At 34.6% G+C, this 16,042-nt stretch overlaps 1 protein-coding gene across 7 annotated transcripts in view; it reads right to left on the bottom strand.

Moving 5' to 3' along the window:
- The window catches only part of LOC119580091 (leucine-rich repeat and WD repeat-containing protein 1-like), an 11,641-nt gene extending 43 nt beyond the window's left edge, over nt 1-11,598 (bottom strand). The window contains exons 1-10 of one of the 7 annotated variants that reach the window (XM_037928004.1): nt 10,080-10,307; nt 7,437-7,526; nt 6,375-6,530; nt 6,113-6,255; nt 5,134-5,363; nt 4,329-4,545; nt 3,700-3,864; nt 3,211-3,311; nt 2,595-2,758; nt 1-1,657 (exon numbers count right to left, since the gene is read on the bottom strand). The exon at nt 1-1,657 is cut by the window's left edge and continues 43 nt beyond it. In XM_037928004.1, coding sequence (XP_037783932.1) covers nt 1,496-1,657; nt 2,595-2,758; nt 3,211-3,311; nt 3,700-3,864; nt 4,329-4,545; nt 5,134-5,363; nt 6,113-6,255; nt 6,375-6,530; nt 7,437-7,505 — 1,407 coding nt within the window. In that variant the 5' untranslated portion in view covers nt 7,506-7,526; nt 10,080-10,307 and the 3' untranslated portion in view covers nt 1-1,495. The other 6 variants (XM_037928010.1, XM_037928006.1, XM_037928008.1 and 3 more) reach the window with 6 other exon arrangements.
- Between the last annotated feature and the right edge of the window lie 4,444 nt (nt 11,599-16,042).

Here is a 16,042-nt window from a genome sequence, read left to right as displayed (position 1 = left end):
TTACAAGAGTTAAATAGAATGAAACATCACAACTCCTTTTAAGTAATACATATAGATGTAAAATACTTTCTTCATCTCATCATGGCTGAAGAGTAACAAAGCATAATCTTCAAATTTATCCATTTTAATATCACTATCATCACTGGCTGTGATACTCCTTGACATGGAATACATGTTTAGTAATACTACAAACATTAAAAAAAGGAGACCAAACAAGAGAAAATTTGGAAACCAAATAGGACTGAGTTACTGAATTGCTCACATCAATACTGGCCTAATGTAAAAATAAGCTTGATACTCCTTTGACTTCGTATAATAATAATAATAAGTTTCATCTATTCAACACATGCTAGATGACATGTTAAATACAACTAAAACCAGTCTTTTAAAAATTCAACTCCATTAATACAACTACAGTAATTAGAAAATGAGAGCAAAGAAAAGCTATTGCAGATGCAAAAATAATCATTCCTTTTCAGCAACATGGTGAAGCTGCTCAATGACAGAAAAACAACAAAAAAATTACAACACATGGAAGCCTTTTATCTGGATCTATAAAGAGGTAACAACTCTTTGAAGACAACTTTACATTTGGCCTGAGATGCTTATCACAACTTTCTTATCTTTGAACAAAATGTTATCTTTTTGGTTTTCTCTTTTTTTTCTTCTTCCAACAAAGTTCAAATCTTGGGAGGATAACTACTATATACAAAACTCCCTAGACTCCTATACACAACATATATGAAATGGCACAACTGACAAGACCACAATCAAAACATGAGCTGCTCTATTGTGAGGATGAGGCACTGATGGCCTTTTCCGATACACTTATGAGTCTACCCATTCATGGGTATTCAAGGATGCGACTTGCGTGACCTTGTCATTACTTATAAACATGGGAAAACATTGTACTATGACAAATACTTTCTGCTGGTAGAAAAATAGATAAAGTACTGATCATGGGAAGAAGGGAGGAGTCCCTCCCCCAAGGAAAAAAGAAAGGATATGTAATCACAAAGTGGACTGAATGAAAATGACAAATACATCTATGCAAAACAAAATATATTGGCAGTTTATCCTTAGAAATACATTCTTTAAGCCTAACTGCAAATGAGAAAAGTACTCACTTGTCCTTTGGTAAATGAACAAGATCTTTTGGCCTGAAAGTAAGTGAAAAGTCCAATAATAATTCTAAAAACATTTGGCTTCCTTTTGAAGCAGATATGACTATCCTTTGTAACAGATTAAATTCTGTTCATCAAACTCATGCTACAGTTTTTTCTCTAACTTTATAATAACCAAGATTTTCTCACTAGATAAACACTAGCTATCACAGCTATGTGAAAAGAAGATAATCCTCCACAGTCAAATCTTATTCTTGACATTTCACTTCAACAGAATTACAAAATTTTTAATTTCAAAATCAAAAAATACCTTAGCCTCTACCTTACGAACTATCTCCATAAACACAACTCGCTTTCTTGGATTTCTATTACTAAGATGGTGACTGCTCATTTTCATCTTCTTTCCCTCTCTTCCAAATGCAGACCATGTTGTTTGAGGTGACGGCAACAATGTGTCGGCCATTTGGGGAAACAGCACACTTATCCACAACAATGTCGTAAGTGTCTAGACGAAGCTTTCTGGCTTTCTCCACCTGTTTGGGATATAGTATTGTTATTATTATTACTATTTTTGCTTCCAGTGAGAATACAGAAAAATTATGCCTAATTGTTAATAATATGTTGTAATGATGCATACTATGCAAAACTTCAAATAAAAAATACAGCAATTCATCAGACCTCAGCAGATGTCTTTTTGAAATCAACTGCAGTCCAAAAGCTTACAGTACAATATTCATAATAATGAACATACATAAAACCTTATATGAATGCTTACCAAATGTAGAAATTTTGCCCCATGTCCTCTTTCCCATTCAGTAAACCATAATTAAAGAAAAATAAATAACTAAACCATTTAACAGTAAGTAATGTAATAGTACATCCTAGTAGGGAAGGGCAAGTAGTGTAATATTGTGTCTAAAGCCCAGGTTGGGTGGAATTTTGCTTGCTTGATGTCAACTCACTAGTCTCTGCTCATTGTTTAGAGACTGACCCACTGATGCTCAAATGGTATAACATGCATTCCATGTGATTTTAGTATAATTTGCTTACACATAGATGGCTCTACAAGAGCTGATTACATGTCCTACCTGATCTCAGTTGTTTCTTTAACTTTTTCCTGGATTTTCCAATAGATTTATATTTTTTCATTTATTGCTATCAACATTACAAAAATCCTAGTGTCAATAATAGCGTCAGAAAAATAAAAATAAAACCTTAACCTTTCCCAAGAATTCAGGGAATGAGGATATCAGGTGAGGTAAGCCTAGTAATTGACTCCTTGATGACTTGTGGAGCCATCTATGTATCAACAAAATTCACAAAAGGAAACTGTAATGGCCAGTGCAACTACCTGGTGCCACCAAGTCAACAGGAAATAGCTGATGATTTTCTATACATGCAAAGTCACACCTCAATGACTGTGTGTCTATGTCTCTCCCCCTCCCTCTCCCTCTCTAACATCAAACTCACCTCTGCATCCTCTAGCTCTGGCCAGTCGAGTAGGGCAACTGGTTCGACCGGTGCAACTGGAGACCCTCCCGTAATGGGGCTGCTGACAGTACCAGTGACATACTTAACCAGGTCATATACCCAGAGTGTGCCTTTGTCATCACCACATACCAGGATGCATGACACTGAATTTTGGGGGAGAAAAAAAGCTACAGTCTTTATCTGTTTAATTGTTTGACTTCACTGTAATGCTAATAAAATGTAAAAATAAATGAATAAAAATATGATAATTTTGCAATTATATTATTAATTATATGAACTAGGAACAAATATATAGGATTTTTTTTTTCTTTTTTTTTTTGCTTGTTCCACTGAGGATATAATAAAAGCAAACTAAAATGGGCAAAATAACCATACCTTGTTGAGTTTTTCTCATCGAAACGTGCATTTAACCGGGAAATATATATTTTTGTTTATGTTTAATACCTTGCTACCTGGCAACTCTCTGTACAATTTTTGTGCTGATAAGAATGCCCCTGTTTGTAATATGGAGCCTGGAGTTACAATGTATAATACCTTAGGCCAGAAGCTGATGACTTCATTTCCCCAGGCATTAAAAGCTTAAAGGCCAACTTACCTGTGTCAACACCCATATTCATGTAGTAATTATCTGTGTCACTCCATCGCAACTTCAGCATCATGTCACTTGATACAACAGTTTCAAAGACATTTGCAGCCCTGAGAAATAGAAGTAAGTCCAGAGATAATGACCCTAAAAAAGCCTAAAAACCATTGTAAACTTAGTATTACAAAACTGATTTACAACCTCACTCCTACAAAATGATGATGTTGCTAAACAATATAACATGTTCCAGCAATGCAAGGATATTCATTTAGTAAAAAAAAAAACACTATACCCAAACTAGATTCATTAAAAGGATATTCCTGTATAACTCTATCCCAATCCTACAAAAAGAAGTTCAATCCTAAATCATCCAATTACATTCAAGCAAAACAATAATACTCCTGCGCAATTCTGTCCCAAACAAATAAAATCTAAATAATACCAGCCTATTCTAATAAAAATCCTAATACACTAGTGCTTTCAAACCCTAATGGGCCATACTTGCTTTCTGTCCTCAGCTTTAAGGTCTCGGCCAAGGAGAAGATGTATATCTGGCCATGCAGAGCACACTTGGCTGCCAGGAGGTCGTCTCGCACCATGCACACCGAGTCCAGGACAGAGCCATTCCCATCTACCTCTGGTAGAATAAACTCTGTGCGTTCCAGTCTGGAATGTTATTGATGATTAGACTAAGAAAAATGATTATGAATGATTGGTACAAGGACAAAGAGGAAAAAGAAATACTGTAATCATTCTTGAATACAGATAAGTTCATAATAACAGTAGCAGGTGCTTCACTCTCATCTTATGGAAGCCGATCATAAGTCCCCATATTTTTGCAGTTCCCTATCCCTAATGACAGTTGACAAACTGCTATAGTTTTAATTCACACTTCTTTGTATGAGAGGAAATGTGGTAGTCTACTGACAGATATGTGTCCTAAAGCCATATCCACATATCCCGTCTCCTCTTCCCCTACACTGCTGTATTCAACTCCTTTTCCTTTTTATCATTTGCAATTTTCAGTGATAATTAGCATAACAAAAAATCTTGTTCCTATGGAGACTCTGGACAAATGAGTGAATGAATCGTGTCATCACATTTAAAAACCAAAACACTATTCATCATACCTTTCATTATTTTCAATTTTTTGCATATCAATCTTCCACGCATGCAGACCTCCATCACAGCCCCCAATCAAGAGGTCTTGTGAATGCGAGTAAGCCAAGTTGTAAACATCGCGGGCCACAGGAGGGATGGTCATCAAATGCACTGGAGTCGTTTCGTAGCTTGGGAGACTTGGAATGCCTACGTCCCAAAGCTGGATCTGCCCGTCTTCGTGGCCACCTTCCGGAAAAATGTTTATAATGATCAAAAAGATACAGAAACTTTTGCAGGCTTTAAAATAATTACACAACTATCTTTTTTATGTGTTTTATTCACCAAGTATGTATTCACAAGACCCATTTCTGGGCAATGATTTTCACTATATATAAGAGTGTAGTTGCTAGTAGCATATGATAGTGTTTGTATATACTGGACCTGGATCTTATCAGGTTAATAATTGCTTGCAAGGATATCTGATTATTAAGACATTTTCAACGGAATATACAACATATTGTAAATACACAAGCAATTATACCAATAACCTCAAAGTCATACCTAAAAAGGACTTCTTAGGCAAAGCAAAGCAAAGTAAAGTAAAGCAGAGCAAAGCAAAAAAAAAAAAAGAGAGAAAGAAAGAAGAAGAAGAAGAAGAAGAAGAAGAAAAAATATATATATACAGCATATATATATATATATATATATATATATATATATATATATATATATATATATATATATATATATATATATATATATATATATATATATATATAATACACACACACACACACACATATAAACATCTGCATCAGAATGAAAGATACTTACAAAATAACCAAGTCGCCTTTTTGGGATAGAACAAGAGGGAACACACCACTGCCGCTGCCTTGTTTGGAACTGTGCGGAACATCTGGTAACAAACACCAGCATCGGGGTGAATGAGGAGGACCGTGGAGCGAGCGCCTGCCGCTGCCAAGATGTTCATCCTCTTCAGGCCAAACTCATCCAGGGAAAGTGTCGACCAAGTGAGGGCATACAGGTTTTCTACTCCTGACGCTCTGAGGGAGAAATAAAGAGCACAATTTTAAGGACGGGTGATGTGGAGAGAGTTCAGGTGGCATGCTTTAGGGAACAGGAAAACTAGCACTTTGGAAACCTATATTACAGGTTTATATAATATAAACCTGTAATATAAAAAGAGATGAATCAGAAATACTTAGTCTACTGACTGCAATATGTAAATATAACTCCTAATTTGCATAAATGATTATAAGAATCAGTTATGAGAATTGAGCATGAAATGGGTATGAGTTAAATAAACTCAATTTCAATATTTTACTAAAGCAGCTGTTAATCACACATTAAAAATACCAACAAAATAAGTAAAACAATCTAGTATATTCTTATAAGCATGATAAGGATATATACTTTTCTCTTCCTTTATCAATAAATATGTCACAAACTACTCTCATTTATGTAAAATATAAAAAGTGCTTTACCATTGCCCATGATAAAAAGAAAGAAAGAAAGACAGAAAGAGAGAAAGAGAGAAAGAAAGAAAAAAGAAAATGAAGAAATATGTATATATTATATATATATAATTATATATATATATCTTACATGGCTACTTTTTTGTATTCTTATTTTCTAAAAAAAAAAAAAAATCAATTAGAACTTCATAACCAACAATTATTACTTTTTCCCAATCTTTTAAGCATAAATTTTGAATTTAAGTTAACAAATTAAACATCAATACATTCAGGAATAAAATACGAGGAAGACATAAATAAAAACTTGGAGTACGTACGTCTTTGCATTGCGATTATATTTAAGTATCACCTCTCCATCGTCCACATTAATGAAACAAACAGACGACCCCCCACATGTAGCCACCACATCAGTCATGTGCTGCGGCTGCTCTACATTGGGCTCAAACAGACACTGCCAAATCTGAAAGTAAGAAAGAATTTACAAACACATCATTACATTGCAAAATCAACTCTTATGGCCAACATCCCCGAAAAGCTAACCCAACCTCACTTCTCCACATCACCGGAACTCATACTAACCTGTGTTTGGACATCAGCGGGGTCATTGTTTTTGGAATGTGTGCGCAGGAAATGGACCGGGTAGAACTCGACCTCATCTTGGCTCTCCTTCACAGCTGGCTCGTCGAAGCGATAGCCTGCATCCTGCTTGTACTCTATTTTTCTCTGTGGAATACCCTGGAACACAATATGCCATTATTACTTCTTGAAGCTGGTTGTTCTGTTGTAAGGTTAGGATTGGAAGACCTAACTTTATACCGGCAGAATGTTGGGCCTACAAAGATAAAAATCTCACCATTGAACTATAACCAAATAGACCAAAGGAATCAACTACTTACTCACATGTTTAGTCTTCCCACACTTTGGGTTATATAATACTAAACTAACATTAGGCTTCTATAAACCCCTCTTTGCCATGCACCCATGTTCCCAAAGCACACTGACTGACAGCTCTATAAACACTCCTCCTCAACAGAAAGTACAAATATATCACAACAAAGATGTAACATTGGAAAATTACAAAGGTATCCTCTTCTAATCCATTTTTCCCACCATTATATAATGGCCTATTTACATATTACATAACATGAGAGTGACCCAGCACATGAATTATTCTGGGTGGAGACATACTAATGAATACAGCAGCAAAGAAGAGCAAAAAACAGGATATTCAAAAGATACCACAAATATAAATACAGGACAATCATACAAAGGTACTTTGACTTTACACTTTTGTATATTCTAAAAATCAAAATCAAAATATAGGCAAATAAAAGAATGAAATATATATATATATATATATATATATATATATATATATATATATATATATATATATATATATATATATATATATATATATATATATATATATACAAAAGACAATCCTGAATGTCTATAACTGCACAGCCACACACACGATTATCTCAGATTATAACTATACCCTTCTTTCTCTCCCAGAAGAAATTTGTCTTATCCCACCTCCATACTATTCTGACCAATTCCTCTATCGTTCCATCCCATTACTACCCTATGTCTGTAAACACACTATAATTACTACCAAAGCTGGGTCTGGATACTCACCCGACTTCCGGCTTTTACTCTTTTGGTGGCTGGTCCCCCCTCTCTCTGGCTTAGCTTCTCCTCCGTCATTGTGTTAACTGATGCTGGTTACTGCAAGTTCATCAAGAAATTATTAAGGACATTGATTATGAATGCAATAATCATAATAATATCAATATCATTATCATTACAATTGTTACTACTATTACTAATAACAAAACAGTTTAAACTATTTATATATACAAATTCATGGTGCTAACAAACTATAATAATACTTATAATCATAATCATGACTATATTCCTATACAATATAGAAATACATAGCTAAAATAACTCAGATTAAAGACATCTTTATCACTGTATCAACAGCCTTGTACTATTAAAATTAATAATAATAACAGTAAACCCGTTACAACAAAACAACTTATATTAATGCAAACAATTAATGATAACGTAGACGAAAGGCCAACTCTACTTCCATTAACGTCATTGTGGGGTAATGTGTCCCATCCAGCCCAGGCTCTGTCTCTCTCTCTCATACCCCCATCTAGCTAACAAATCCTTGTATGTGACTTGGTAGTTCTCTATTGTTTCCTAACTAATGACACAGTTACATAAGAAATCTATACCCTAATCTCCCTTGGGTTCACCACACACTCTCCCATTGCAGGACACATAAATACTGAATATTTAAAGGAGGCTTACTTCTGTATACTATCTTACTGAAATCAATTATATCAATATACCTTAGCATTTTAAAAGTAAGCAGCTGTATTATGTATATGTTTACCACTGGGGCATAAAATATATTTTTTAAAGGAGATATAGAGCCTTCAGCCTCTCAGGTTGATCCTCATCATAATCATTACTTTTTCTTTTAATATCTCTGAAGTCTCCCTTTCATGGGCTCAAAACTGAAAAAATATGAGAAAAAACAGGATCACTGAATTAAATCTTAAAGAACAATATAACAAAATAATCAAAATTGAATATTGGTTACCACAACAAGAAAATCATATTCTAACCCCTTATTCTATTTCAATTATGCAACTGAGCCTGTGAAGCACATTATGCATGTTACCAACAGGACCTATGGTACCCAAGTGAAGGCCAACAGCCCAGCCCATAATCACGTATATTCTGGCAAAATAGGGCATATATTGGTTCCTTATTTGACTTTATATTGCCACAGAGACCTACAAGTTATATCATGCCATTGCCAATGCCAAAAAATCTGGCTATGATTATCCATTAAACTCTTACATATAAGGCCAAAATACACATGTTACCAATTAAAAAAAGTGACTGTGTAAATTCCCTAAATCAACAGAACAATGTAGTTAACGGCATATATAATGTGCAGGAATAAAAAAAAAATAACGAAAGAAAAATGACACATTAATAAAATTACAAGTTGCTAATCACTAATAATAACCTCAAAGGCCTGATGTATCAGAGATGTAAAATAATTCGAATGTTCAGAAACAAAAATAATAACAGCGTTACTTTGGGAAATAGCCTGCGAGCTCACCCCGAGCCCCGTGCCACCCCTATCGTCACTTTGGCAAAGGACAACAAACCTCTGCCGCGTAAATTCCTACAAGACAGAGGACTTGTCGGCTCTCCCTAGTGGTTAATAGTGTACGCAAAGGACTGTGCAAACATAGAGGAAAACTAAGGGTCATGGCCATAAAGAATAAGCGAAGCGGCAACGTTCTGCATGAAAAAACGACCTGATTAATCTAAGGGTAAAGCCACAACAGCTCATCAAACTCGGCTGATTCCACCAACAGCGCAGACTCCACCCTTCGCACTCCGGAATTAATCATCCAATAAATTCCGAAAACAATCTGCTTGTTGGCCTCCCTCGCAATATGCGTCAAATAAGGAACCTGCCGCGTAAGAAAGGTTTTCCGTCTTTAACCCACAGTGCGAAAAGCAGCGACCGCTCGACACTGTACCAAAACACCGCCCCAGACTTCGCACAATACCTCTAAAACACGCAAAACAAAACAACAATAATAAACACAACAATTTCCAAAAAGAGCCTATGGCCCTGACCTAACCCTACCAATACCAGTAACAAAATAATTTACAATAACACTAACAACATCATTAATCTCCCATAAATTTACAATAACACCCACAATATCATTAATCTCCCATCAAATTTAAAAATAACACAGACAACATTACAAAACACCATACACCATACACATAACGCCGCCCTCCACAATACCGTCACAGAAACCTAAATAATAAACCTTCCCTTTAGCTCTTTACTACACAACAAACCCCAATGCATGGAAATCCAACAACACAACACGCATAACACGCTCAAAATGCAACAAAATACCTCGAAATAACAACATAAAACACAAGAAACACAAATAAAATCCCCTTTTCACAATCGACACACAACAAAATACCCATAAAATAAACACGTTGGGAAAAAAACCCACGTGTTGATTGAACACAAAATATTCTCTCTCAACACAACAACAAATCTTATCTATTTAATTGCTTTTTTCTCTCTTTTAAAATCATAGATTAAAAAAAAAAAGCCCACATCGAAGAAATTAGTGATCAAAATCTAATTCATTCCGAGTTAATAATAATAATAATAAAAAAATAAGTTCAAAAAATGTACTTATATCCACTTACAACAAGACACTTATAGAAACACCTCTTTTTTCAAACTTTCTCTCTCATAAACCAACGTAAAAAATAAAAAAAAAACAAGACGAAAGAGAGAAAGAGAGAATGAGAGAGAATCTCGCTGACTACGGGGAGAAGAAGGAGAATCAGAAGAGAAGGGACGATAAAGGAGAGAAGGAAATAAAGTCCGAAAGGATTTTTCTTTCTCGTTTTTGGAGACGAGGTTCCCGCGGCGGGGCGATGGGGGGGGGGGGACGGGAGAGGGGGAGGGGGGGAGGCGGGAAGTTTGAATTGGGTCATAATGGTAGTTTTATTTATTTGATTTTATTTCTCTCTCTCTCTCTCTCTCTCTCTTTATTCTATTTATTAATGGTAATGATGGTATTTAGTTTTATCTATTTTCTATTTCTTTTTTTATATTTCTATTTATTCTATCTATTAATGGGAATAATGGGATTTAGTTTCATTTTTGTTGTTTAATTTTTTTGATTAATGGTAGTAATGGTCTTTATTTATTTATTTATTTTCATTGTTTCAAATCTTATTTTATCTTATCTTCATTTATTTTATTTATAAATTATTACAATGGTATGTATTTTCATCTTTATTTTATTTATACAATTCTCATCGATGGCAATAATGGTACTTATTTTTTTAAATAATGGTATTTAGTTCTTACGCGAATTAAATTGCTATTTTGAATTGGGTTATAATGGTATTTTTTTAATCAATGGTAATAATGGTAATTATTTTTACGTGAATTAAATTGATGTTTTGAATCTGGTAATATTTTTTTTCGTGAATTATATTGCTATACTATTATATCTTAAACTATTAACACTTTATGGGAGAAAACTATCATATGATTATGAAAATACTATATCATAAACAAAATTCTTAAGCATTTCTTGCATTATATTGTCATACTCTTATATACAAAATGATGAGTATATTATGATCATGATGGCGATAATAACAATAATGATAAAACAATGATAGTAATACCAACAGTAAAAATAATGACAAGGGCAAAAATGATAATGATAATAATGATATTAATAATAATACTGATAATGAAAATAACAACAATAGGAATAATAACTATAATAGATATAATAATAATAATAATAATTATATATATATATATATATATATATATATATATATATATATATATATATATATATGTGTGTGTGTGTGTGTGTGTGTGTGTGTGTGTGTGTGTGTGTGTGTGTGTGTGTGTGTGTATGTATGTACGTATGTGTGTGTGTATGTATGTACGTATAAGTGTGTGTGTGTGTGCATGTATGTATGTACGTATATATGTGTGTGTACATACACACACACACACACAAATACACATATACCTGTACATATACACACACACGCGCATGTGTATATGTACAGGCATACACACACACATGTGCATATGCATTCATGCATCCATTGTTTGCAACCGAAAGCGAGAAGACCCTTATGAACAGTTATGAACAATATACAACTTACACCTCTGCAGAATCTTCCGTTCACTCCTGAGCGAGCTGCAAGGCCGTGGTTCCTGCGTCAGGTCCCGAGGGTCACTGGCGGAGGGAGCAACCTCGTGGTCAGGAGGAATTGTGACGTCACAATGTCCTGTAACCGAGTGACCTGTCTTCTCGCATTTCCTTTTCATTTTAAATGTTTTGATTACGTGGAATAAACACTCTATTTTGACTAATCTTGTGGATTTGAGGTTTGTTTTTAGTTAATGTTAACTAAGATATATATTTTTTGATGAAGTTAGTTATATCTGTGCTAAAGCAAAGGTACATTTTTTTTTCTGTAAAAAACAGAGGTGGCAACTGTAGGCCAAGCGAGATCAGACCCGGGTCACATGAGGTTATACACTTCGCCAGTTGGCGATTTCGAGATCTGTAATATATGAGTACCTAAAACACGTGCATGCCCATATAAGTATATATATATATATATATATATATATATATATATATATATATATATATATATATATATATATACTTCGGAAAATCGGAAAAGATTGAGAGAGGCTTACAGGGGATTGACTCAGATTGATGATGATGATGATATATGTATATATACTCCCCCCCCACACACACATATGTATGTGTGTGTGTATGCGTGCATATCTACTATCTTTTATAGAACATGTATATATATATATATATATATATATATATATATATATATATATATAGATAGATAGATAGATAGATAGATAGATATAGATATGGAACTTATATGTATACATATATATTTTGAAAATTACCAAATATTAAAAGAAATTAAAGACCTTGACGTCTTTATGCTTACCTGAGTTACTAGTAGTCTTTCCTGCACTAGTAAATAATTATAAGCATATTTTTATTTTCTGATTACCTTAGAGATCTCCCTACTCGATGTACTAAAACACTACATCCATAAAACAATATATGCGTCATTTATGCAGTATAAAATGCATGTACCCTATACTGCATCAATTGCACAGCATTTAATACACTTACATATAGTAATTCACAACAAAAAATTAATCTATAACTGTGGTTCCCAAGTTTTTCTATTTTATGGCCCCGACCAATATATAATAAACGTCATGGCCCCGCTCGGTGTCTGTTATATTTCAATATTCAGTTAATACTGGTCATGAATAGAGTAATTTGGTGTCGGTGGCTGTAAGACAAGAACACTTTATTGAAAAATTACAGTTTATTGATATGTGAGAGATAATAATGTGTTGGTAAAGTAGGTGAGACAAAACTCATTTAATTCGACGTCAATTGTTTACAGAAATAAGCACAATTATTACTAAGTATCTAGTTATATCTTAATTCATTTTAGGTCTGGGAATCTATGTAATACTTTTGCAGGCATATCTCCTTAGTAACCAAAGTTTGTGGCCAGTCTAATTAATAATTTGAATTTCCTTGGGTCTAATTCTTTAATTCGAAAGCATGTAGCCTACAGAAAGACGAATGAAAAATAATGACTTGACATAAATTGTTATAAATTATAATATATTTTCATCAGCTTTGCTGCTTATCATTTTCATACCTTTCCATTTTTCTGCATATATCAATGAGCTGAAGTATATCCAAAGTTTTTTTATTTCTACGTTCTAAAATAGTATACTATTAGTGAGACAAAGACGAATGAACAAACAGGTGTAATGAAATCGATGAGAAACCTTGCGATCATAATGGTAATATGCCAGTTGTAATTCATTCACTTATTGGATGAAATAATTCACTTTTCGATGGAGCTTTACTGGCTGCTGGTCAGTTATCGACAAAGGGAAAATAAAACGAATTATTGAAGTGTTGCACTACTTAACGATGAATTATTCTAACCAATCTCTACGTTATTAAGAAACAAGCTGATCATTACAAGCTACTGTAGTCAGATTTGTGATTTAATAACAAATACTTCACCCGGTCCTCTCTTATGGTTTATTTCTTTAGCACTATCATAGCTACTAACACCTCATCTATGTGATCATGAGTGAACGCGTCCCACGAAGTTCGATATATTTCTGTGTACTCTTAGCTTCTACGAACTAAACTCCAGGCGTCTAAGAACATAATCCTGGTCGTACTTCTGGAGGCAGAACAGGGTGTATATTGGCCAATTACACTGTTAACTACAACACCAATCATCAGACCGACGTCAACGGCTTGGCAACCTGGATCCGTTTCACATCTGGGTCAGGTGTGTAAATAGATCATTGATCTGACATCGAGTCCTTATTCATGTAAACAAGGCGAACTTCGAAAACAGATGCCATGTCGATGTTCCATAAGACTTTTTTCTGAATGAGATTTACGTAACACAACACATAAAACAGGGATGGGATTTAACATAACAGGGAATAGAACACTGGAATTACTTTAGAACAAATAATATAACGTAGGGAAGAGATTTAAAATAATACATATAATACAGGAATAAGATTTAAAATGACCCATAAAAACTGATATTCAATCTCATAATTATTTCCTAAATCTGACTTATTTGGTTAAGTCATTGGTGCCTGGTTACGGGGAGGAGGAAGTACCAGAATACCGCTGGAATGAGGAGACATTTCCGCTCTTTTTCATCGTTGTAAAGGGTTTCCGCGTTCTCTGATGTTGAAAAATAACTCATTATTGTTGCAAAGGGATACAGGAACCACCGTGCGGATTTTTGATATGCAGAACATCCGATGCATATGAACTGTTAACTGCTTTCTAGTAGTCGATAGAAGTAAATAATTTATTCACATAACTCAATATGCATCAGGTATCATCCGTATACAAGCTGAAGTCTGCGGGGATAAACATTTCGCTTTGATTTGACGCACATTTCCAGCATATATGAGGTGTTGAGAGTGGGATGCAAACTCGCCAAAATCAAGTTTTCCGATAAATAGGTTTATAAAAATTTCGTTTCGCTAACAAATCACACCCTTTCGTCCCATAAGACAGAACAGATTTCGTAGAAAATGGGGGTGCAAGAATCGTATTTTTGTAAAGGTGGCGAGTTCACCTCCCCCTTTCTCAGCGCCTCATATTTAGTTAATTGTAAAATATCATTTTAATCATATGGTATATTAACAATAAAATTTCCAGACGAAACACACTGGGAGGGTCTGAAGCTGGAGTCAAAGCCATGAGTCCAAGCCATTGCGAAAAGCCGCACAATTCACTTAAAAGAAGAGAATTAAACTGGAGGAACGATTACACGAAAAAAATAAATAAATAAAAATAAAATAAAATACTAATAATAATTTACATCCAGTAATAAAATCTGTTCTTTCGGCTAGCGATCCACCCGAATATCTGGTTAAGCCAGATATTCGGGTGCTTGGTCCGCGACGCACATGCGGGAGTCCTGGCTGCTCGGCTAGCGGCTCACGGGAATAGCCACTAAATTCATATTGTAGAAGAGGCTTAAGGGAGAGATCCGGCTGCTCGGTCTGCGACCCACGAGAAAACCTATTGGATTCTCATGTAGCAGGAAGCCTAACCCTAAGTTCCGACTGCTCGCCCTGCTGCTCATGAGGGGAACCACTTAACATACATGTAGGAGGATGTTTAATCCAGATCACCGGCTGCTCGAATCACAGAGAAGGTCCGCATATGGCACATCCAGGGAAGGGTTTAAGCCGAAATTACCGGCAGCTGGGCACCCGGCAAACAAACACCATGAAATTCACTGAAGGCAATTATACAACACGAGAAAAAACATTTAATGCACACGCAAGAAGTGTTTTAATTATGAATTTCGGTTACGGATGAAGCCAATGTTCGGTTACGACTGAAGCCAATGTTCCAGGAGACTGGATAACGACACACGAGAAAAACAGCATACGCTTATGTATTAAGTGGCTTAAACCGGAGTTCGGCTGAGCAGCCAGTGAGAAAAAGAAATAACTTACACAGGAACTGGTTTAAATTTTGAAACGTGTTCTTTTTAGTAAAACATTGAAGTAGGACTTGAGACCTCCGTGTTCGTTTGTTTTATTACACGTTAATTCAAATGCGAAAGTCGTTATTACGGAACACGGAAGAATATGGTCTTATAAAGTTAAACAAAGACTATGGCAAACAGGCTAGTTTATTTTAGATTTCCTGGCCGGCAGAACCACTTAGCAAAATATAATATAAAATATAAAATATGATAATGGGAAATTATTAAACCTTCTTCTCCACCACAAAAATATCCTCTCTGTTAAAGACCATTGCTGTTACTGTATGGATGCAATTTCTTGAATTATATAAAAATAAACTTAATGAAGATATTGATATGTAGTTCGAGCAGGAAAGGACATTAATCCATTTGATCAGCTGATATTTATTCATTATTTAATGCTGTTCTTTATGCTTATTATTTAAGGAAGTGACATATACTACTGTATAAATCTATCAGGTCGAAATTTAAGACCAGAGACACTTCTAGATCTACTTTATAATTAG

Source organism: Penaeus monodon, chromosome 13 (genome assembly GCF_015228065.2).
Source record: "Penaeus monodon isolate SGIC_2016 chromosome 13, NSTDA_Pmon_1, whole genome shotgun sequence".
Classification (NCBI taxonomy): domain Eukaryota; kingdom Metazoa; phylum Arthropoda; class Malacostraca; order Decapoda; family Penaeidae; genus Penaeus; species Penaeus monodon.
The sequence above is the reverse complement of the archived record's forward strand: the minus strand, read 5'-3'. Positions and strand labels throughout refer to the sequence as shown.